This window comes from Athene noctua, chromosome 2 (genome assembly GCF_965140245.1).
Source record: "Athene noctua chromosome 2, bAthNoc1.hap1.1, whole genome shotgun sequence".
In the NCBI taxonomy this organism is placed as follows: Eukaryota; Metazoa; Chordata; class Aves; order Strigiformes; family Strigidae; genus Athene; species Athene noctua.
In genome coordinates this window covers 33,918,298-33,943,011 of record NC_134038.1, presented here as the reverse complement: position 1 = coordinate 33,943,011, position 24,714 = coordinate 33,918,298, and the positions used below count along the sequence as shown (strand labels likewise).

Here is a 24,714-nt window from a genome sequence, read left to right as displayed (position 1 = left end):
AACCCTCTTGGGAGGGTGAAGGCAAGCAGTTGTAATCTACTTGACCAATTCTACTAAGAGTTTTACCTGGTAATGCACAAGGGGTTGACATTCAAGAGGTATGAAGCACCGTTTTGAAACTGCTCCCTGGTGTTTTGGTTGAAGGCACTGTGACTTACAGTAGCCCAGGCTACCACATTTTTTTATTAGAAGTAAACGACCATCAGCTTTAATATCTATCATGGCAGTAACCACACGACCCTATCCTGTGCGTCTACTCGTGCCACAAGATTCTCTTTTTAGTACAAGCCAAGACAGCTTCCTAGCAAACACACAGCAAAGTGTTAATAGTTGACAATTTACTGCTATAACTAGTCTGCTCAAAAGGAGAACTATTAAAAAGATAATTTGCTTTGGAACCTAAGATTGAAGAAACTTTTATGTGAACTGTAAAAAACTGTAAAAAAACTGTCATAAACTAATTTCCCACTTTGTATTTTAGTCTCATGAATATCACCTGACAGTCAAACCACTGAATAAGCATAACTAGCCTTCCAAAAAGGTCTCTTAGAAGAAAGGCAGATTTCAGAACCTCCTGTTAAGACATTATCTTTTATTTGTCAACTTGGTTTTCATAAGAATGACACATGTCAGATAACAACTGCAGTAGTATTCTTAAACAAGGATATTAATTGGATTGTATACAGGAAATATATTTCTTTCATCTTTCTTAACATCTTCCCTTTACCACTTTGTCCAGATAATCCTCAATTATCACATCTCACACTTATGGAAAAATAAAGAAACAGTTCCAGGTAATGCAGAAATCTGATAATATCCCTGTTATTTCTTTTACAGAATACTGAAACTCCTGCTTTTAAGTCTTCCATAACATTACTTAAATGAGACCTCTCTTAAAGCACTAGAGTAGATGGGAGGGGTGGTGGTTTGTAGGAGCCTGACTCCTTTTATCTAAATATCTCTAAAAAAATATCACACCTTGTGACAACTAGTAATTCTCATTCAAGTGAAGATATGAAAAGTTTTCTGATATGTTTATTAATATAATTAGTCTGTTTCAGTTATAGCTTCATTTTTTGATTTCTGATACAATGAAAACGTTCATGTATCACACAAAGACACACCACAGAGCACAAATAAAACTTAATACAGGACTGTAACTCCTATACAAGACTGAATAAAAGGTCTGGTCCTTTACCTTTCTTAAATTCTAGGCATTTAGCCTTTTCCCTTATGCATGTATGGCTGCTCAGAAGTACATTCTCGTGACAGGTGAACACTAAAAACCTTTTATTTAGAGAAAATAACTGGAGATTAAATTCCAAAATAAATTTTATTCTCTCTACTGCAGATAACACATCATCACCAGATGTATCTTAGTCCTTTGTTACAGGAGAGTTTTAACTTGAAAACATAATACTTATGAGGACAAATAATCAATGCAATTAGTATGTAAAATTAATTACCCTTTGATTAGCCTACAAATCATCTAGCTTTTTTCTGTAATATCTTCAAGTAAGACTCTTCTGCAGTTTATATATTTCAAGACACAGCAGAACAGAATTACAATATAAAAAAGGTATGTGTTTAATTTAACAGTGCTAGAAGTAAGCTGCTGAGTATTCACTTTGGAGTCCTAAAAAGCTAACCCGGTAGGAAAGAGTTTATCAATATGCAAGTTGAAACCTTGGTCTCAATCTGAGTTGTGACCACAACTGAACAAAGGTTGAACTGACCAGCTCAAAGTCAGGGTTGCTAATGTATTTATTTGGGAAGAGCTGTTAAGTAATATGAAAGGACCACTCATAGAGAATCACTTCAGGACCAGCAAGTGAATCCAGAATATTCTCCAGACTTGCCAGTTTTGATGCTTCTAATAAAGCAGATTTGCACCTGCTGGTTCAAATTGCAATGGTGAATAACAGAAATTTGTCAGGCTGCTGATACACTTATTTGATGGCCAGTAATATGTTGCAGCACAGTATCTGGAAGCAGTTGCTCTGAAGTCTCTGTTGACTCACAGAACAGTAGCAGAATTAATGAAGTTTTAGGCTGCCCAAAGATACTTACAAACCCACTAACTATATTTAATTGCATCAGATGAAAGCGCTGTGTGTCACTCTAAAGATCAAAACCTAGAATTTAAGATCTTCAAATAAACAGGCTGGTGGGTTGTTTTAATCAGACACTGAAGAACGTAATAAACCATCTCATAAAAGTAGATCAAAGATATTGGATCAGTTACCATACTATTTTTGGGACTGATTATTGATGATAGCCAATCAGGAACACAGTCACCATAAAGTGATTTATTCCATTTAACTGTGTAAGTATGAAAATTTAAGAGCCAAAAAAGGATGCAAGGTATTTTTGTGTTAATGAGACACTTCTGGATAAGATTTCCTGTTAAAAAAAGACTGCAATTTAAAACAAACAAACAAACAAAAACCTACAAAACCAGGTCAGACAATAAATGGATGAAGTGTTAAAACAGGGAATAATAAAAACATTGCAAAGACACCAGAGAAAACACATAGTAATAGTAAAAACCAGGAAGAGTTACCTATATTTTTTAATGTGTCTACATACACATAACTGTGTTTGATCTATCTTCTGTGTGGTAGTGAGCTATTAGTGAGGTTTGGCACCCATCTTTGACCACACCAAAAAAAGAAGAGTGGTAAGTTCCAAAGACAGCATCTTGTGAGTAATGAGTTTTCTCCAGTGTCTCTGACTGAGAAGAATGCGGGTTACCTTGGGCAGCTGCCACATTCCAATGGATGATGAACTGCGTCCCTCAGCTTTAAAGGAAGAAGTGGGAGGTGGTCATACATATGTCACTGAAGATCACAGACATATAGCTGACTGAGAAAATTATTCCGGTTATCTCACAGAGGTCTAGAAGGTGCACCATATCTGCTCAAGAAGTGGTCATATTTCCTGTAGGCACATTCTAACTATGCAGCATCTATCTGTCTACCACGTGGATCACTTAAAGCTTATGGTCTATTGATAAGAAAGCAGTTCTAAGTTAGAGAAAGTCTATGTCCTGTTATGGTAGGTGAGTATGATGAAAACTATTGATAATCTGCTAAAATGACAATTCATCTTACACCTTTCTTTTTTGCAGTGGAACATCACACCAGGAATTCAAATGTAAAATATTCAAATTTAAAGTTATTCTTTAGGATGACTCTTCCACTAAATCCATCTACTAGCTAAGTTGTTAATGGCAGAAGCTTTTACAATAAGCTTGAGAAAATCCACAAAAGGGGTAAAAGCTTACTGGGCACCTTCTCCGTCTTTGAGGGGAGTATATAGCATGCAGTTAGAAAGTGGCAGACTGACAGACTCTAGATCTAAGAAGGAATGACTTGACAAGATAGGGGTACCAAACTGGGATCAAGTAGTCAGAGAGTAGAAGATCTGGTGAACTCCTTTCTTTCCTTCAGAGAGGCAAGTTGGTGCTGTTACTCAGTAAAAAACTAGGACCAGTAAAGACATTTGTTACAACAAATTACAGTCTCCAAAATCATCCTTTTTCCATTAATCTCTTCAACATAATATTTCATGTACAGTAAAAAACCAAATCAATCTTATATCAGGCACGCAATTCTGTCATTTCCATTTTATATTTCAGTGGCTGAAGACTGTGTACCTCTGAGCTGCATTTAGGACATGTAAAATACATATCAAATAAATAGTTACTTTTAATACAGTAGTAACAAAAAACATGTGAACAGCCTATGGTATGAGGCATGGTAGGCCATTCCCCACATAGTGAACATTCCTTGCAGTGAGCTGCTAATGTGTTTTCACTATTGGAAAGACCTGCAATAGGCAAACACCAAGAAGATATTTTAAGTTTTAGTTTCTGTAAATTAATAAGTGGTAGCAGATAGATGAGAAATTCAGCAAAGCCATGCCATAAGAGCTCCCTGTTCATGTATTCAAATCCTACCTGACGAACACTTTGCGGCTTGCAAAAAACTGACCTAATTCCTAGAATCCGTTCTGTAAGTGTTGCAAATGTTCCTTTCTGAAGAAAAATCAGAAAATTTAGAAGTCCACAGAGTTTAAGAAGTCCGGCTCCAAAGTTAATATAACCCTTCATTTTGCAGAAAGATTGAAGTTGACGATTACTAAATAAATCATAACATCTTTCCTCCAACCATCTTCCACCAACAGTGAAAATAAGGTACCATAACTTCTGCTGTTTGCTCAGAGATTGGTATTTCTCTGTCTGAGATAAGTTATTCTTGTATTGAATATTCAGAATAGCCTGTCCCACGGTTGCATTCTTGGAATAGACAGTGAATCTCCATAATACAAGCCATAAAAATGCTTTTACTTCTGGTTCAAAATGAGCCAACACCCCTGGCTTAAATCCATGAAAACAGCTGGTAAACTGGGACCACACTAGTTGTTCCAGAGCTTTGTTTAGTTCAAGAGCATCAAGTTGACTTATTCTGAGCACAGGATTCACACTCTTTTCATTTCCAATGATGGAAGCCATTTCTTCGCAAAAAAAAATCTAGGAATAAACACAAATAGGTTTAAGCATAATGGAGCATTCCTATTTTTATTAAAGATAAAGTTGTAATATACCAGCAGTAAACAAGAAATAACGAAAAAGCTTCTTCAGAATGCTATACTAATGTGCTATAAGTCTTTCAGGAAGCTTTACATTAACAGCATAAAATTTCATCTCAGAAGAAGTCATATTGGACTATTTCTCAAAGAGTAACATTTGTATTTGGTTACAGAGAAGTGTTTAACACATTTCAGATATTTAAAAAACTCCACAGATTTATTTTTTTATTTATACAGTGAAATATTAAAAGTTGCTGGGCATAATGTAATATTCAATTACACCTTGAAATAGAAGATCAGAAACGAGGATTGTATATCTATATGGTATTTTATGGAGAAACAGGGAAAATGAACATACTAACTAAAATCAAGAAGAGAACGGGGGGTGTGGGGGGGGGGGGTGGTGTAGAAAATAGTGCAATATGAATACTTCAGCAGCTGCAGCCGAAAGTAACATCTTAGAATTACTAACAGATTTAAGGATTACCTACAGGAAGATATGGATGAAAATTAAGGTGGGAGTGATAAAACTTGCTAAATAAAGGCAGTGATCTGTTTAGTTTAGAGAAAAATCATTATATGAGATTAAAGAAATATTCAGCATTCAGCCATAAATTATCATACAGTACATCACTGAAGGCTGCATATATTTTCTAGAGTCTCTTGACAGATGTGGGATTGTGCTACTTGTCACATAGCAAATTTCCTGGCAAGATGATTAATGTATACTAGCAACTTCAACAAATGTATACTCTTCTTGTTCAAGCATTACAGAGAAAAAAAATATATTTTTTTTAAATTACTTGGTTTAAATGTTATTGTATCTGGCATTCCATGACTAAGAAAATAAATGCAATAAATTTCAAGAGCAAAATATGAATAACACCTCAGTAATGCAAAGTTGTGGGGTAACTGATTTTTGGTTCCTTTTTGCCCACATGAAAAACGTAAAGTGATTCAGAAGTGGTGTATTTCAGGTAGAACGCAACATATTTCACTTGCTAAACCAGATTCTTTGTATAACAGACAAGCAAGGGTCAACAGCTTTCTGGAGGAAGTACAGAAGAAGGTACTTCAAATCCTTATTCATAAGAGGAAAATCTGCTGTAACACAAATCTGCTTTGAATAAAAGATGCTGTAGAGGATCATATATAGGAATGGTTGCTAATGATGCTAAGAATACTAAAAAAACCCAAAACCTCCAAACCAGTAACTGCTGAGATGGAGTGCACCAAAAGTTTTAAATCCCAGTATAAAATATTATATATAGTATTCCTACTGCTTTCTATACCCATAATTGGTCATGTCTGTAAGGAAAGTGTCATGCAAAGCTAACAGGTAATATGATTTTGCTCTTCATGTATGCTGTACAACAGTATTTTCCAATTAACTAAAACTGGCTACGTGGGTAGGGCATACAAGAGCTCCACTCAGTTTCTTTAAACTCCTCCTCCCTCATTTTCAAGCAAAATATGGCTGAAGCTAGTGTTAGGCCACCTCCCCTGGGCAAACAGCTATGAGGTTCATTGCATCAACTCACACTGGCCTCACAAGCCAGTATACAAAGGCAGTATACCCAAGCCTGTCTCAGGAATTGTGGTTGGAAAACATTATCCAGTATCATCCCAACCTCCTTCACTTTGTGATCAGAGGGTCAATTCAATCCCTATTTCATCTTGTTGTATCACTTCAAAAACTCCAGCTCCAATGACTATCTGCCCTCCTACCCCTGATCTTCTCATCCCACTACCATTTTAGGAACCACATCCTCTGATAACCATCTGCTCTGGAACTTATCACTGGTTTACTGCTATTCACTCGGAACCCCTAAAAGTCTAGTGTCTTCTTAATTTCTGCTAACATCTCAGTCCCTTCTACTAATTTCTCTCTGTTCTACTCATTTCAGTTCACCTCCCACTAGTGTTCTATACAATTCCCAATACACAAAATTACCTTTCACATTATTTGAAAGTGTCATCTTATCAATAAGCTTCCTTGATCCATCTACTAAGACTATTTTCCAACAACAGTTCAACCACCTTTTCCAGCTGTCTTTCATTATCCCAGATGCTATACAAAACTGCTGTTGTAGATTTCTCATAAATAAGGTAGGCTGTATCTGTGCAGAATTTTTTTCCCCCCATGTATAGCGAGATTATTTAAAGAAACCTCAGCAAGCGAGGAACGGGTAATCAGGAACCTTCTGAAGTTCATAGAAAAAATGTCAAATTGTATTACAATGGATCATAAAATACACAAGAAAAATGGATCACTATAGGCTGGGAGGTGACTGACTGTGCAGCTGCTCTGAGAAAAAGGACTTGGGGATTCTGGTAGGCAGCAAACTGAACACAAGTCACCAGTGCATCCCTGCAGCAATACTGCCTACAGGAGTACATTAGCATGTGTGTAGCTGGCAGACTGAAGGATGCATTTACTCCCCTCTTCTTGGCATTGGTGAGTCTACACCTGGGATAGTAAGTCCAGTTTTGCCTCTTTTTTTTTTATCAATAGTACAAAAGAAATTTCAACAAACTGAAAAAAAATCCAGCCACTAATATCACCAGAGAGCCCCAACACCTGATATATGAGGAGAGCATGAAAGAACTCAGATTGCTCAACTTGAAGATAAGGCAGCTAAGAAGTGATCTAATAGTAACCTTCCACTATCTAAGGATTACAGAGCAGATGAAGCCAAACCTTTCTGTGAGGTGCAGTGAAAGAGAAAGAGGCAACTGGTTGTAAGTTGCTACATGAGAAACTCCAGTTGGACATCGGGAAACTGGAATAGTTTGTTTAGAGGGACTGTGAAATCTCCATCCCTAGAGATTCTTAAAACTTAACCCAACAATGCCCTGAAGATCTTCCCCAGAAGTTGGAGCTTGACCTTCTCAAAAAATCTGTGCATGCCTCATTGTAAGACTGAAATGATTTGTTCAAATGCATATTTTTTTCATGTCCATGATCCTTTATAGAACTTTACTTGAAGGAAATAACTTCAGTGAACTTGTCAGTGTGAGCTGAAACTTTGTATACAGAAAATGGGAGCCACTTTTCAACAAACAAGTCCAACCACTGTTTGCTAACCTTAGAAATTGTGCAAATTCCAATAAGTCTCCTTTTTTTTTAAAAAAAAAACACAACAGAATCAACACCATATATACTGTTTAACTGTGACATATTTAATGTCTCTTCCTGAATTACCAACTAGCAGATTGATTCAACTTGGAAGTCACTTTCAGACAAACTATATGGAAAAGGAATAATATTAAGACAAAAACCTAAGCAACTAAATACAAATGTACTCCTTTAAAATCCTTTAAATTATGCTTATAATACTCCTATGTAAGCAAAGCTTTCTTTTTGATGAACAATTAGGCAAGCATTCTCAATTTAAGCAATAAAACTGGGCATTGTTCTTAAGTTCTTTGTTGCTAAGACTACTAAATGTTTGCCATAGGCCATAGCTGTTATCTGGACCCTGCAAGTTACTTAAAGATTATATCCATATAGGTTTGGTTTTAATGAGTAAGCACATTTCAATGTGCTTACTGTTAAGTATAGGCTGAAGTGTTCTGCTATACACTGTCCTTACTTCCAGGTTAGGTTTTACTGCACTTATAGGGGAGATACTTCCTATAGACAAACATTAAAAGGGAAAGCTTGAAATACATATTTTCCTATGAAAAATGTCTGCAAATGTCTTAATGATCTGGGTAACAGCAACTGTTTGAAAGAGGCCTAAATTCTGATCTCTATTTTGCTATAGTAGGGAATGACCATTATATACTTTATCTACAGTGGCCATTTTTTCAAGAATAAATACATGATAATTTTATCTTTTAAAATTCCTTTCTCTATATAAAATCCTTTCAGATATCTGTTACATTTTTCAGTTTGTATTGTTTTCACAAATAGTGATCCTAGAGTAGGAATAAATGAGAAATATTCTGGTTTAAAACTAGATAACACAGACTGTAAGTGTCACGACATTTAACTTGCACATTTTCATGCTATTTTTGCATTCCATATTCTGCCGAGCTACACAGACTATAAAGAGAAAGCTGTTTTTCCTCCAAATTTCTGCATTAATTTCTATTTGTCGTGTCCTTACTGATTTAACATCTTACATGGTCTATTTTAAATTTTTTAAAACCTAAGAACTCAGAATGGTAGACCCAGCAATGAAAGAGACAAATATCAGTGCTCAGTTAAGGATGCCATCAGGCTTAGCTTACATGACCAGAATTGGATCAAGAAGTAAACTACACGTGATCAACTTGTTACATAAATACACTTTAAGACAAAAAACTAAAGACTACTACTTGAAAGGTTCTTCCTTGATTTTATACTGTCACAGATACTGCATAGAAAAAAAATAAAAATCGCCTTCCAGAAAAAAAACAGCCCACAGAACATTTATTTCTTAAATAACCTATAGTTTGTCTGTTTTTTTAAAAACTAAACAAATGAACAATCCCACTTGTACAGTACACTGTACAACAAAAAAATTATTGTATATCGCCAGGGAAAGAGGAATTTCTTCTGGTATATGTTAGTGCTGTTATCGAGCATCGTACAAATTATGAATGAATATATTTTATTTGGAAACATGTTATTGACAGAAATCTATCAATAGTAATGTGAGTATTGTCAACGGACTGTCAATATTAATGTAATTATGATTAAGGGGATAACATGGATTTTAGCTATAATACCAAGTAACATCTCCTGCATTGCTGCTATCAATATAAGCATTATTATTGACCTGTTCTGGGACTATCAGTATGAGATGTATTACCATCAGGCATATTTGTCAATGCATACTGCCCACAAAAATTCTACATTTAAATTTACAGGTCTGTAAACTTTGCCTGCAGAAATAGACAAATCCAACTAACCTCTAGGGTGCCATTTTTTCCACAGGGTTATTCCACTGTGGCTGAGTAATCAAGGGGCTTCTACTGTCTCAGTGCTACTGTAATCCCATGCCCTGCTTTTCTAGCATAATCATTAGAAGACAGACAGACATATATTATAGGCAGAAGCCTCAAAACATTTTAAAGTATGATTTGTCAAAACACTTTTTTGGAAGCTAAAAAAAAAAAAAAAAAAAAAAAAATTTTATTAAGTCAAAAATGAACTTTGTTCCTTACTGCTCTAACTTAAAATTGAATTTAGGATGCAGGAAGTAGCACATCCATTCACTTCACTGAGTTCATGATTTAACTAGTTTAGATAATCTCTTCTGTGCAGCCAAAATATGGAGTTTACACACTGTACTTATGCAGATGGAATGGACCTCAAGAGACTCACCTTATCCTAACTCAACATGAATGCAGGCTCAAGAATATCTTGACAGGTGTTTAACTACCAAGAAAGCTGATTCCATACCTTCTCTAGCTAGTCTGTTTCAGTCTTTTATCACCCTAATCATTATAAAGAATCTTTTTCTCGTATGAAATCTAAAGCATGCTTATTACAAATAAAGATGGTTTTGATTTCACAGGAGAAAGCAGTAACAACAATGGAGAAGAATTTCCAGTTTGTCTGCATCTTCTCAAGAGGAAAAAGTGGTCAGGCATATGTGAGAGGACCAACTACATATAGATTTGCCAAACTAGACAACATCTTCTTTCCTACAATGTCGCAGGTACGATCCTCCAGAGAAAAAACTCTTAACTTTTTTCCACTGGCATAGCTAGTATTTACCTTGAGGTCTACTGTATCTTCAGATCATCTTCTGTCATTTTTCTGTCGGAATAATTATTTCCTCTTTTGTATTCATGTATTTGACTTTTTCCTCTGAAATGCAGTGCTTCATATTTTCCCGCATTGCTTTTCATCTTCTTGATTTCAGAGATTCTCTCCAAATTTATCAAGAGTATTTTGGATTCAGGTCTTATGTTCAGAACAAAGAAAAAAAAACACCACAAAACTTTCAATCCCTCTTCAGTTTAGTATGATCAGTAACTTTTGTAAGCGTGTATTCTCTTCGATCATCCAACTCATTAATGCCTTTTCATCTTGACAAGGTACTGTAGGTAATTACTCTGTAAAGGCAATTTTTCAACTTGATGCTGATAATACCAGCATCTAATGGAGGTAGTATTGATATTGAGTTTCCCTAGCTTGCTTATGCAGGGAAAAAGACTTTATTAAAATCAAGCTGTATTGTACCTAAACTTTTTCTCTTACTTACTAAGTTTGTCATCCTTTCTATGAGGAGAACCAGACTGAGGTTCCTTATGAACAGGTCATGTCAAACCAGTAAGGCTGTTTTACAGTCTCTCTTGTGCACATTTTTAGATACAAATTAATTGCTAAACTATATAGTCCTGAATCCTTATTTGGAATCAAAACTGACAGCTTCCATAATTCTCTTAACAGAAGAATAAAGAGACACAAAAACACACACAAACCCATTTTGCTGGCTATTTTCACCCTCTGGGACATTAAATAAATAAATAAAATCAGTAGTGCCTAATTCCTCAATCATTCTAGGATGAATTTTATTAGGATTTGTCACTTGAGCATATCTATATTAAGATTCCTTAGGCTATTCTTTCTGTGCTTTGGTTCCACTCTTATTTCCTGTCGAAGATTTATTTTATGAAAGTAGCAGGTCACGATATATCTCTTTTATAAAGTGTGCCATAAAGAATCAGTCTTTGAAAATCTGTTACTTGTTCTCCTTTCTTATTTAATAACAGATCTAGTTAATGGATCTATCCCTTTGTGTCTCCAGTCTCACATTTTTGAACCCTTTCATTGATTCTTTTCTTCTGCTTTGTAAACTGAAATTTTATTCTTTAGTCACTGATTTATTTTTACATTCCTATGCCATTGCTATACATTCATTGCTAATAGTGTTGCATTACTTTTGCCTGGACAGCTCTTTTGATTTCCAGGCCACTGAAGAATTCCTGATATATAAAGTCTCTTTAACATTCATTATAATAATAAACTAAAATAATAACAAACTATCTCAACACAAAGAAACAACTGGACATACATTAAAGAGAACCATTTTTCAGCCTTGTCAACAGACTAGATTCTGCCAAGTACCAGGATTCAGATCTATAGACCAGGCAGGGGGAAGTAGTATGTGGTGGGCATGCCAGGAATCACAGCTTCTCTGGAGAGAGTATCACTAACACACAGTTCCTCTTTTTTTCAGGAGCTACAATGCATTCTGTATTGCACATTCAGTGTTGCCATACTGGTTATGCGAGAGAGAGCGCACGCAAGTCCTACCTGTAGTCTACTATTCCTCCTTTTATGTTCACAATGTTAAGATATCCACAGATAGCAAAGAAAACTATCTTTCCACCCACCACAAGAATGCTGAGATTTTCAAGGCAAGGTGAGGGTTTTTTGAGTTGGTTTTGCCTTTTTTTGTTGGATTTTTTTTTTTTTTTTTGCACGAGTTAAAATATATTCCATTCCACTGTTCTCTTTAGTTACTCTCAATAGCAACAGATATTTTAGATGTCAAATTTGAAATCAATAAACTTTAAAGATAAGAAATCAAATTATATGTATCCAGTTAATTTTAAAATCTTCCTTTACATCAACTCTCATAATAGAACACAGAACCCAGACCCCAGCTAGTGAAAGCCTCATATCTTACCATTAATTTTCATCTCTTTCTTGCTTAAAGTGCAGATCAAACTCTCATTGGGAGCCCCAACTGCGTTGTCACCTGATCACTGTAAAATTAACATCACTATATCATTACCCTCAACTAACCTTACAAAAGATTGATTTTGTATTACTGTCTGGATTTCTGTATACTTCAGCTAAATACACATCATTTTGCAAAGAACAAACTGATTCTTAAACCATTTGGAATAACTACTAACACTAATTGAAAAATGAGTAATACACTGCAATCACAGAAAATACTATTTGTTTCTTATATTCCTAGGACTATTTATCAAAATAGACAAAGTAAAGGAAAACACTGAATAAGTGACACATAACATATCAATCCCACAGATTAAATTAAGATTTTCACTAAGGAAGAAGTTGAGTGAGCAACTAGTAACAAATCCCAGAATCCTTTATGCCCCAAGAACAAGTACAAGACAAAGATACGTTCATATCACAGGTTGCTTTTCCAACTTTTAACTCAGTAAGCTAAGACTTCATAAAATGGGACACAAGAGTTTAGCCACTACTGGATGCCTGGAGACAGCAAGAAAACATAAGGATAGCTCATTGATTTTTCTTCCATAAACTACCTGCTAGAGTTGAAATATTAGGGCTTCAAGTTACAAAATCAAAACCAGCTCAGAAGAGCCAGAACTGATACAACAGCAATGAAGAACAGTAGGAAAGTGCTGCACTGTTAGAAGCTGTACATCAGTCATTTCTGTCTGTATTTGATGGAAACTGAAAATCTCACATCAGTGTAATACATTCTCTTGAATGCTAACAACCAAGACTATTACTGGCCACTGTTAAAAGATACTCTAAATGCGAAGAGCTCCCAATGACTTCAGAAAAACTTGTGATCAGTCAGCACTCTTAAAAGACAGATTATCAGATGCAAACATCTAGATCTGATAACTACTGCATAACTAATATTTAAAATACTACCTTTTAAAATTTGTGATGGTAAAGGCTACAAAAGCTCAAAGTACATTTCTATTTCCTCTAGTATAAAAGTCGTAGATAGCATCATCCTACCAACTTTCTGGATATGCCCCTGTTCTGGTTTCAGTTGGGGTAGAGCTAACCTTTTTTTTTTTCTTTCCTTCTTAGTATCTAGAATAGTACTGTGGTTTGGATCAGTATGGGATTTGATATGAGAAGAATGTTGATAAGACACTGATTTTTTAGTTGTTGCTAAGAAATCAAGGACTTTTCAGCTTCTCATGTCCTGCTAGTGTGCAGGTACACAAGAAACTGGGAAGGAGCATAGCCAAAACAGATCCAAATTGGCCAGTGGAATATTCCATATCATCTAATGTTATGCTCATTATATAGAAAAGGGTTGATTGGGAAGCTCCAATCATTTTTCAGGATGGTGGTTTCAGGATTCTCTCTTCTCTGGGATCACTAGTCAGGAATGGGCTGGGCATCAGTCAGCAGGGCGTGAGCAATCACAACATGCATTACCCATTTGTATTTTCTATTACTACTATTATAATTATTATTTTTAATTATTGAAGTGTTTTTATCTCAACCAAGTCTCCCTAACCTTACCCCTCCAACTCTCTCCCCTGTTCCCCAGAAGCAAGGAAGGGTGAGTAAGTGGGTGCATGGTGTTTGGCTGCTAGCCAGGTTCAAACCACAACAGGCCCTAATCTTCCTTTATTAGAATAAACAGGAAGATAAACATGTAACAAGTCATTATATTCAACCACTATTCTTCTTTATTCCATATCCCGTTCCTCTTCTTCTGCCACTTTATTTCCTCTTGTTTGTTATCGCTCGCCTTAGTATGCCAAATTGCAAACTCATCTCTACAGGGATGGGCCAATTCTGCTTGTAAATTCTCATTCTCTGCTGTACTAAATGAAATCTAGCTGCTGTTCCTTTTAATTAAATCAGTTATAAAAGAACCCAAAAGCTTAACAAGACAAAGCTGCACTGTAACTTGATGCTTTCCAAGAAACGTGTTTCAAAAAATTCCTTTGAACACTAAGATGAAGAGCCAAAATATATGCCCAGTACACATTATTAACTCTTTTTCTTTGGAACTAGGTAATGGGAATTATCTGGAGAAGTGCCTTACATTTATTGTTGCTGAATCAAAATGGTAGAGGGTTTGGTTGGAGCAGTTTAACAGCTGCAACTGATGGTTAACTAAGAAGGAGCAGCCCCTTGCAAAGGAAGGGGCAACATCTCTGACTAAACCAGTATCAGGAGGTGTAAGAGCACAGGAAAGATAAGGATCCCTTGAGCTACAAATGTAGGTCTCAACTACAGTACTGATGACAAGGAGGTCCTTGCATTTGAAGATATTTTGGTTATAATGAGGATATGAAGTTCTAGTATAAGGACAGATAACTTAAAGTTATACTGCACTGCAAGTATAAAAGTGAAAAGGATGTAAAGTTTAGTAGATGTGCCATCCTTTGTGTAAAGCAGGTGAAACATCACATGGTGGCAGAGGTATGCAGCTCCATTTCAGAATGGTTCAAAGACAGAACAGAGATGGATGGTTGTGAGCACACTGTGGGCAGTTATAGCCAAAACTCTTCATTTGCTGGTTATTATCACTTACCTGAAAAGTTGGCCTTGTGCATCATGACATACATAATATCTGCTTTTCACTATGGTAAGGGCACTTTGTCTCACATAGCCTTATTTGTCAAGCAGTGTCAATCCCAATTTTACGCATTTTTCCCATGCCCCTCCTTACCTTTCTTCCATTTGAAACTACCCCCCCACCCAAAAAAAAAAAAAAAAAAAAGAAAAAGTCTTTAAGTTAAATTCCCATTTCACAGCTCTGTTTCTGTTCTGATCCTACCTGTCTGATCCATACAAATGGATCAGCAGATAGGTATGGAGACGCCTGAATGAAGATTAAGAAGATATGTAGAAGGGATTCAGAAGCAATGCCTGTTCTGTATACTTTGATACAATTTACCACAGATGACACAACCCTGAAATTTTGTATTAAATACCTTAGGCTCATCATTTATGAAACACAGTCATTGCCCGGATTTTATTTAAATTTTCTTTCTTTATACATATATATGCATACCAACTGCACAGTCATGAATATTCAGTGATATGCAAGCATAACTGCTGATCCAAGTACTGCACTGCAGGAACATAACATCATTTAACCTTTTATTAGAAATACTTATTAGATGAGAAAGGTAAAATCTGTCCTAAATGCACAGCTAACTCATGATTAACCTCTGCCCACATCTGTACCAAAAGGAGGACTGTATGTAAAAACAATGATGTTACAGACTGTATATATTTAGGGCAGGGATGAGGGCACATGGCAAGCTCACCAGCCCGGATTTTAGGAGAGCAGACTTTGGCCTCTTCAGGTATCTGCTTGGTACAGTACCATGGGATAAAGCCCTGGAGGGAAGAGGGGCCCGACAAAGCTGGTTGATTATTCAAGGATCACCTCCTTCAAGCTCAGGAGTAATACATCCCAACAAAGAGGAAGTCGGGCAAAACCATTAGGAGTCCTGCATGGATGAACAAGAAGATCCTGGACAAACTCAAACATAAAAAAGAAGCCTACAGAGGGTGGAAACAAGGACAGGTAGCCTGGGAGGAATACAGAGAAATTGTCCAAGCAGCCAGGGATCAGGCTTAGGAAAGCTAAAGCCCTGATAGAATTAAATCTGGCCAGGGACGTTGAGGACAAAAAAAGCTTCTATATGTACATCAGTGACAGAAAGAAAACTAAGAAAAATGTGGGCCCTCTCCAGAAGGGAATGGGAGACCTGGTTACCTGGGACATGAAGAAGGCTGAGGCATTCAACAACTTTTTTGCCTCGGTCTTCACCAGGAAGGGCTCCAGCCACAGCGCCCATGTTGCAGAACTCAAAGGCAGCGACTGGGAGAATGAAGAACCATGCACTATAGAAGATCAGGTTTGAGACCATCTAAGGAATCTGATGGTGCACAAATCTATGGGACCTGATGAGATGCATCAGTGATTCCTGAGGGAACTGGTGGATGAAGTGGCCAAGCCACTATCCATCATATCTAAGAACTTGTGGCAGACCAGTGAAGTTCCCACTGACTGGAAAAGGGGAAACACAACCCCCATTTTTAAAAAGGGAAATAAAGAGGAGCCAGGGAAGTACAGGCCAGTCAGTCTCACCTCCATGCCCGATAAGATCATGGAGCAGATCCTCCTGGAAACTACGCTAGGGCACATGGAAAATAAGGTGATTGGTGACAGCTAACATGGCTTCAGTAAGGGCAAATTGTGTCTGACAAATCTGGTGGCCTTCTACAACAGGGTTACAGTGCTGGTGGATAAGAGAAGAGCAACCGATGTCATCTACCTGGAATTGTGCAAGGCATCTGACACTGTCCCACGCAACATTCTTGCCCCTAAATTGGAGAGACATGGATTTGATGGACCACTTGGTGAGTAAGGAGTTGGCTGGTGCGTCACACTCAAAGAGTTGCTGTCAATATTTCTCAAGGGTCCATATTGGGACTGGCACTGTTTAACATCTTTGTTGGAGACATGGACAGTGGCATTAAGTGCACACTCATCAAGTTTGCCAATGACATCAAGCTGTGTGGTGCAGTTAACACACTGGACAGAAGGAATGCCATCCAGAGGGACCTGGACAGGCTTGAGAGGTGGGCCTGTACAAACCTCATGAAGTTCAACAAAGTTACGTGCAAGGTCCTGCACATGGGTTAAGGCAATCCCAAGCACAAATACATGCTGGGCAAAGAGTGGATTGAGAGCAGTCCTGTGGAGGAGGACTTGGGGGATGGAAAACTGACTATGAGCAGCAATGTACGCTCACAGCCCAGAAAGCCAACTGTACACTGAGATGCATCAAGAGAAGTGTGGCCAGCGGGTCAAGTGAGGTGATTCTCCTCCTCTACTCCGCTCTTGTGAGACCCCACCTGGAGTACTGCATCCAGCTCTGGAGTCCTCAGTACAAGACAGACATGGACTTGTTGGAGTGGGTCCAGAGGAGGGTCATGAAGATGATCAGAGGGTTGGAGTACCTCCTCTACAAAGACAAGCTGAGAGTTGGGGTTGTTCACCCTAGAGAAGAGAAGGCTTCAGGCAGACCTTATAGTGGCCTGAAGGTGTGGAAGGTGTCCCTGCCCATGGCAGGGGGGTTGGAACGAGATGATCTTTAAGGTCCCTTCCAACCTAAATCATTCTATGATCCATTAAAACCAAGAAGGCCCTCCATCAATAAAAGACAAGCCTCTTCACTGTCAGTTTTAAGTTTTGGCCTTGTAACATATGGCGTAACTTAGGCATAACTGTATCTAATTATAATCAAGAACTCCCAAGTGGTAGAAGGATAAAGAACAGTACTTTACCTGATGTATACATCTCATTTTTTAGACTCGTGTTCTACAGAAACGTAAGCTGATGTAATTTCTGACAGCTACAGTCATTCCATCCCACCTTCCTTCAACTTTGTATTGCCACCTTTTCTTACAGACTAACGCAAACACTTATTTGACCCTCTACTGAACTGTTCTTGCATGTTAAACTGGCAGAAAACAAACCTGTTTAAATTTATTTTCCTGCAGATTTAGTACACAAACAGGTCAACACAGCACCACGCAAGATGCATGCAGTACTAACAAGAAGAGCATCAGGGCCAGGAAAAACAGATAGTCATGAAACTGGCTGCTTTTGAATCTGAGAATTATACTCTTACATCTGCCACCAGTCAACAGCAAAAGAGAAAATCCAAGTCTTTCATTTGACTAGAATAACTGTTCTTATGGTCTTCAAACCCAACATGCTGAATTTGCATGGATAACACTGCAACACTGTAAATAGGAAACTTTTTGCTTTCAGAAATGAAAAAAATCCACTATTTGTACAAGTCCACTGTAGGACTCATGCAGACTTGCAGATGAGAGGCTACTCTGTTCAACTAAGTAACACTATGCAATTTTTCCTCACTCTTACCTTTTTGATATGATTGTACTTTGAAATGTTTGGCATACACAGTGACTAATAGGGATGCTGGGAAAATTAGATGTGCTCAGTGTCCCAAAACCTTGACAGTTTTATTACTTCATAATTATGGTAACTTTAAGCACATGAGGGAAGACTGATATGCTTTCACCACGCTCTCTTCAATCCTGTAACTTCATTAGCATTTTAGAATCCACTGGCACAGTTACACATACATATTACAAGTAACAGTTTAGAAGAGGGATAATAATTTCCTTACTAGGCAGTCTGAGCTGTACGCTGACAGCTTCTACAATCCCTCTGTAACACGAACGTGAATTCCCCTTCATGATTTAGTTATGCCCCACAGTATCACGGCCCTATATTAATTTCTTTTCCAGGAAAAGTTCCTTTCTCTTTGTCAGTCCCTTCCTGCGAGATCTTCTGTCAGCTCCTCTGCTTATAGAATTAGTAGTATTATTTTTGAATATTATTATTATACAAAGTATTTTTCATGTTTTCATAGAATTTAAATTTGGATTATTTCCTTTCTTTCCCAACACCACTGCCAACATTAGCAAAAATAGAGATGGTGGAGATAAGTAGTGGCAGAGACAGCATTTTTAGAAAGGTCGTTCCCAGTCAGCTACTGATACAAACACAATGAATAATAGGAGTGATTCACCTTACTTCTAAAGGCCAAAAATCTCCATGGGTCCTCTCTTGCAGGGAAAGGAAGAAGTGCCCAGACCCAGAGTCAAGCTTGAATCAAGAGTCACACCACTGCCATAATTCCTCTATCTTCCTATATCAGGTATTTGTCCTCTTTTTCCTCTATCTCAGTTTTTTATTTATCTTAAATTTTACCCTTTCTTCCTCTGAAAAATCTGCAGTTTCCTTCTGAAAAGTCTGAAATAATCTTGACTTCCAAATTTCTTGCATTCCACCTCCAAACCACAACAACAACAACAAAAAAACACCACCATCTCTGAGAGAGTCACATTACAGATAGCATCCTTTCTGTACTCCTCCTGAAGATTTTTTGTAAAGTTTAGATGTCAACTGACAATGCTTGCAGATGTAGGTCAGATGCATGGCTGCAGGAACCATTCAGCTCATCAGAGAAACTTCAGGACAGAAAGCCTGCTACCTTCCCTGTCCACATACAACATGACTTATGAGCCTGCAGCTTTGTAGCAAAACACACCTTTTTTTAATTTGTTTGTTTGTTGCTTTTAACTCTACTACTCGAAGAGTACAGGGAGTGCTGTGGAGTAGCTGGTGTTGAGACCATACTAGTTAGTTAAAATGAGAGTTGTAGCATCTCTTCCTGCCTTCACTGGTCTATGTGATAAAGTATATATTCTATTAGGTCTCAGAAAGAAGAAACCCCAACCTTATCCATCTCCCCAAAAAAAACAACAAAAAAACCCCAAACCAGCATAAGCAGCCTGCTTGAAAACACCATACTGAAGTAACCCTCTGCTGCAGTCCAAAAGATGTAACAAGTTGTAGGGGCTGTCATCATTAAGTGCAGCAGCAATACAGTGAGTTTGAGTCTATTTCCAGTTTTAGTCATACACAACTTACCATCATTTAGGTTGGAAATTTAAATTCACTCTCTGAATGCTCTAAAAAACTGTGTGAATTCAGATGTTGTTCCTGGAAAGCTAACATTTGGAAACCAGACCTTGCTAGGGAGAAATTTACCTTAGGGTATTTGTCCTGGTTCAGCTAGGATAGGGTTAAGTTTCTCCCAAGCAGGGGGAAGGGATCTCCAGCCGGGTTATTCATACCATGCTGAGGTCAGGTCCAGCACGGCAGCGTGGGAAGCCTTCCTTTGTGGCTTTGGTCATGGGAAGCACGCGTGGTGGGCTGACTGTGTTCACTGCGGTATTTCTCTGTATATCTTTTGTCTTGTTTACTGTTAATACTGTTTATTGTTGTTATTATTGCTATTGTTGTTGTTCAGATTGTTTATCACACTGTTGTATTAAATTTGCCCTTATTTCAACCCCGAGGGTTTGTGCCCTACTTGGTCCGAGGGTGGGGGAGGGACAACAGCAACGTGGTCTCCAGTCCCAGCCGGGCCTAAACTATCACAGTATTCTAGTGAAAGACTGATTTTATTTGATGAAATTATCATTTTCTAACTGTACACATTACATACAAGTGCAAATACACCCTTTTCATATTTTGTATCTTATGAGATGTTCAGCTTAGTATGTATAAGGCTAACATCTTTGTAGAGAGTTAAGTGTACTTATGATGTGAAGGACCAGTAGACACCTTACAATATTTATAGAATGGAGTTTTTTGCGATTTAAAGAAAAATATGCCTCACTGGAAGCTTGCTGGCAAAAGGGTCCTTTTTTTGCAGTCATTCTAAAGTCATATGGAGCGGTTTCCCTCTCTGAATTTCCTAAAGTATGTGTGTGAAAGTCCACTGGTGGGTTGCCAAATACTGCTTCTGTATTTACTGCAAATTACACCACCACCCCACACTACCCCCCCAAAAAAAAGAGACAACTTCAAAGTTGACTGTTACCCTCCCCTTATTATTTTTTTATAAATATGGTAATAGAGAGAAGTAGAAATGGATCAGTGTGCTTACTGTAAGCTTATGATGTCCAACTCTGCCTGCTCAAGCAGGGCCAGTTGGAGCCAGTAGCCCAGGACCACATCCAGACAGCTTTTAATTACCTCCAAGGAGGGAGACTCCACAGCCTCTCTGTGCAACCTCTCTCAGTGCTTGGTCACCCTCACACTGAAAAACTGTTTCCTGATGTTCAGGCAGAGCTTTGTGCTTTTCAGTGTGCGCCCGCTGCCTCTGGTCCTGTCAATATGCAGCACTGAAAAAAGCCTGGATTCACCCTCTTTGCACCTTCCTCCAGGTATTTACATACAATATTAAGATCCCCCTGAGTCTTCGCTTCTCCTGGTTGAACAGCCCCAGCTCTCAGCCAGGAGACTCACTGGAGTTATGCCATAGTTCCTTAACCAACTTTGTGGCCCTTTGTTGGACTCTTCAGCATATCCAGGCCTCACCTATACTGGGGAGCCCAGAATCGGACATAGCTTCTTTCCTTCTCAAATATCCTCTAGGTAGCAGTCTTTAGCAATCTTCAGAACTGTCACTTTAAAAGACTATAAAAGATTAAACACAGGAGATCAAATGCTTTTCTTGACTTGCACCACAGCATTTGATATCAAAGCACAAACGGAGGCCCTCAGATTAGTAACAGTGTCAAAAACTATCACAGTACAGAAATTACCTTTCCCATTTTACAGGGTCTAGTAGAGTCTTTATATACTACCCATACCTGTTTGCAAGTTTTGAGTTTTATTTAGTCCATCACAAGAACATTTGCTTCCTACATGTCCTGGATCACAGTAAGTATCAAAACCTTTCTGTGACTCACTACCTTCTCCAATAAAATAAATTATATCTACAGTCTCGGGGTAGGGGAATAATAAAAGAATCTAATAGGAGACAAACACACAGACCTCTCAAACAAATTCACTCCCAAATCTAAACACTCTCCTTGCACAAAACAGACATTCCATATATCTAGCTTAATCCTTAACAATCCACCAACATGAATTGGGGCACACCGTTCCAGCTACCTGACAGCCTTTTAATCAGTGAGCAGATTCATAGTGTACCCAAAGGCCCATCACCTGAGAAATAAACCTTTTTAAAAATAAATTCAGAGGATGGTATTTTACATGCTTGTACTGCTGTACTAAGAGTTCTAAGGGTAGCTATGAGAGACTTAAGCATGAGTTGATTCACATACATATAAGTTCACCACTTCATTTTTCAACACTTCTAAGATACTTTGCCACTTTTGCAGAGATGTCTAATTTTAATTATTTACTCAACTATATCAACATTAAAAGTTTCACTAAAGCTTTAATGGGAACTGATTTTCTTCTTTTGGTGAAAATAATGATCTCAAATAAAAAGCCACAGGTTTTAACCAAGATGGGCCTAGAAGTTTAAAGGACTTACAAGCAAAACTCTAAGCAAAGACTTATTTCAGCTGTCTTGGCCCCACATTAATACAATTTCATTACACTCCATACTCAAAAAACATACTCAATTCTTTAAAAACTGCAAATATATATACACATAACATTGGGGTTTTTTAAAATATATACATATAAAAATTGCCACTTATAAAAATACCATAACACCCCACCTCTTACAGCCCCCTACAATACAATCCAGATTGGTAGGCAAGAACAGCAATGTAAATGTAAGATCCTTGCAAAACCTTCATAGACAATAGCTTTAAATGTATTCCACTTTCCAATTCACTGACTCTATCAATTACTTAACAATATGGAGAACACTATAAGAGTCATGGTAATTAAATCGTAAATGCACAAGCTAATATTAGGATCTTTTTAAAATAGAAAAATAATAATGCTGCTTTCTGAAGAATATGTTTGCACAGGCAGACAAACTTCTGACAACCTTTAGCAATAAAAGTAACATCTGATTTACACAAAACAGAACAAAGTATTTTCAAAACATTAGTGTATAGGATAGCATAATATTGGAAGCATATTTTTTAACAGAAAATTGAAATTAGTTTGAACTAGCCAATTCATGGTGTAATCTCTCATGCACAGCACTGCCTTTTCTCCACATACATTGCTGCAGATGCAAGTGGTGAGCTGTTCTCTTCAAATAAAAGGTTTGTGGAGAATGTAACTTTTTAAATCCAAAAAAGTATCCTTACTAGCAAGTACTGGTGGAGCACTAGTGGGCACAGTAGGTGTTCCAGTACTGACATGATCATCTATTTCCACTGTAAATTCCAGAAGAATTAAAATATATGTGTCAAATCCCTCCAATAATCTTGATGATGTGCCCTACTGGTCTATTTCCTTTCTATCAAAAAAAAAAAAAAAAAGAAAAAAGCCTTTTTAATAAGTTAATTTATACGTCTAATAGGTGGGAAGCTAGCCCTCTAACTCCAGAGCAAGTAACCGAAACTGATGACTTCATGCAGTATGAACAAACTTTAAAAAAACAATTCAGAGGTGTGAATTGCTACTCTCCTCAATAGTTTCTTTGCTACTCTAACTCCTGTCCCAGCAATGACACTTTCAGCTGTTTTCCTAATAAACATTTCATTAGATAAACTAGTAATAATGGACATCCAGGAAGTGAAAAACAAACTGCTGATGAGTGGAAACTGAACCACAAAGAGGAAAAAAAGTTTGTAGAAGAAAGCACTGAAAAAATTGATCTTCATAAAGAATAAAACCAATATTAGTCTTATAGTGAAAACTTGATCAGCAGCAAAGGATTTAAACGGTAATTCACTAACTTCCAGTAAAATCAAACAAATGGCTAAATATTTCAGAATCAAAATTTACTACAAACTGGCCATACTTCATCTTCGACCTTCATGAATATGTCCCTCTTGCTGACAGATGATACAAGAAATATACTTAGGAATTGGAAACAATATACAGTGCTGTTTTTCATTATGGACTATATCATAAGCAGAAAATCACTCTGCCAAAATATGTTGCCCATTCAGACTAAATCTACATTAATTTTGTGGGAAACCAATGGTTGGTTACTTACAGGTTGCACAAAATTGGATTAACACAAAGTAGGAAGGAAGCACTGTCACCTTGAGCTGGCAGTACCTTTAGGAAGCCTTGCCACCCACAGCAGGCAGTCATAGGAACGACCTGTGGAGGTCCACAAATGGGTTCACTCTCTCAACTGACATCAGAGCAACAATTCGGATTAAAATATCCCTCTGCCAGAATATTATGTCCTTTCCTCTCTATAGAGCATGTTACCAGGCTCTGTCCTTTCTTACCTTACACCTAGCTGGGCCTAGCTGGAACCCTTGAAGCCTCTTTGAATATTGAGGCATGCAACAGGCGTGGGAACGTCAGTGGGGCTCACGAAACTGAGAAAGGCCCGGAGAGAGGGCGAGGCGAAACACGGGTTTTTATAAACAGGGCCCAGAAGAGTGACAGGTGCGGACCCAGAGAGGCTCCCCCGCCGGCTCTGCAGGCCCGCCGCCGCGTCCCGGCCAGCCGCCCCGAGCCTGGTGGGCCGCGGGTGCTGCGTGGCTGAGCTCCGTCGGAGACCGCGGCTCCAGCCGCAGCCTCCGCACGGCGGCAGCGCCGCCCGCCGCAGCCCCACTGTCCGCGAAGGCCGGTACCCCCCCCCCCGCCTCGTCCCACCCCGCGCCCCGACTGACCTGCGCCGCCGCCGGGCCCAGGCCGCCGGGAGTCTGCAGGGGTCCGGGTGCGACGGGCTCTGCCTCGAGCCTCCTAGCGAAGGCCTGCGCGGACGGAGCCTCGGGGGCTCTCCCCTCCGCCACGCAGCTGCCACCCCCGGCCCACGGACACCGTCCCAGCAGCAGGCCCCGCCAGGTCACAGAGCCAGCTCCTGCTGCCTAGAGCGGCTACAGCACAGACAATCGTTACAGCGGGTAAGCGCCTAGAGCGGCTCTGCAGGAAGTCCTCCAGGAGA

General features: G+C 38.4%; 1 protein-coding gene across 2 annotated transcripts; it reads right to left on the bottom strand.

The window, feature by feature from the left end:
* Positions 1–577: 577 nt before the first annotated feature.
* PEX2 (peroxisomal biogenesis factor 2) lies at positions 578–24,714 on the bottom strand. Of its 2 annotated transcripts, none has more exons than XM_074898809.1 (2): positions 24,440–24,714; positions 578–4,534 (listed from the first exon to the last, which is right to left on the bottom strand). In XM_074898809.1, the coding sequence occupies exon 2, from the start codon at positions 4,514–4,516 to the stop codon at positions 3,602–3,604; it is 915 nt and encodes a 304-aa protein (XP_074754910.1). In that variant the 5' UTR covers positions 4,517–4,534; positions 24,440–24,714; the 3' UTR covers positions 578–3,601. The 2 variants fall into 2 exon arrangements, 1 of the variants encoding a protein (XP_074754910.1); XR_012633102.1 differs by lacking the exon at positions 578–4,534 and adding an exon at positions 23,809–23,915.

Coding starts and splice junctions, on each gene's coding strand:
- PEX2 (XM_074898809.1), bottom strand. CDS start 4,516: ATGGCTTCCATCATTGGAAATGAAAAGAGTGTGAATCCTGTGCTCAGA.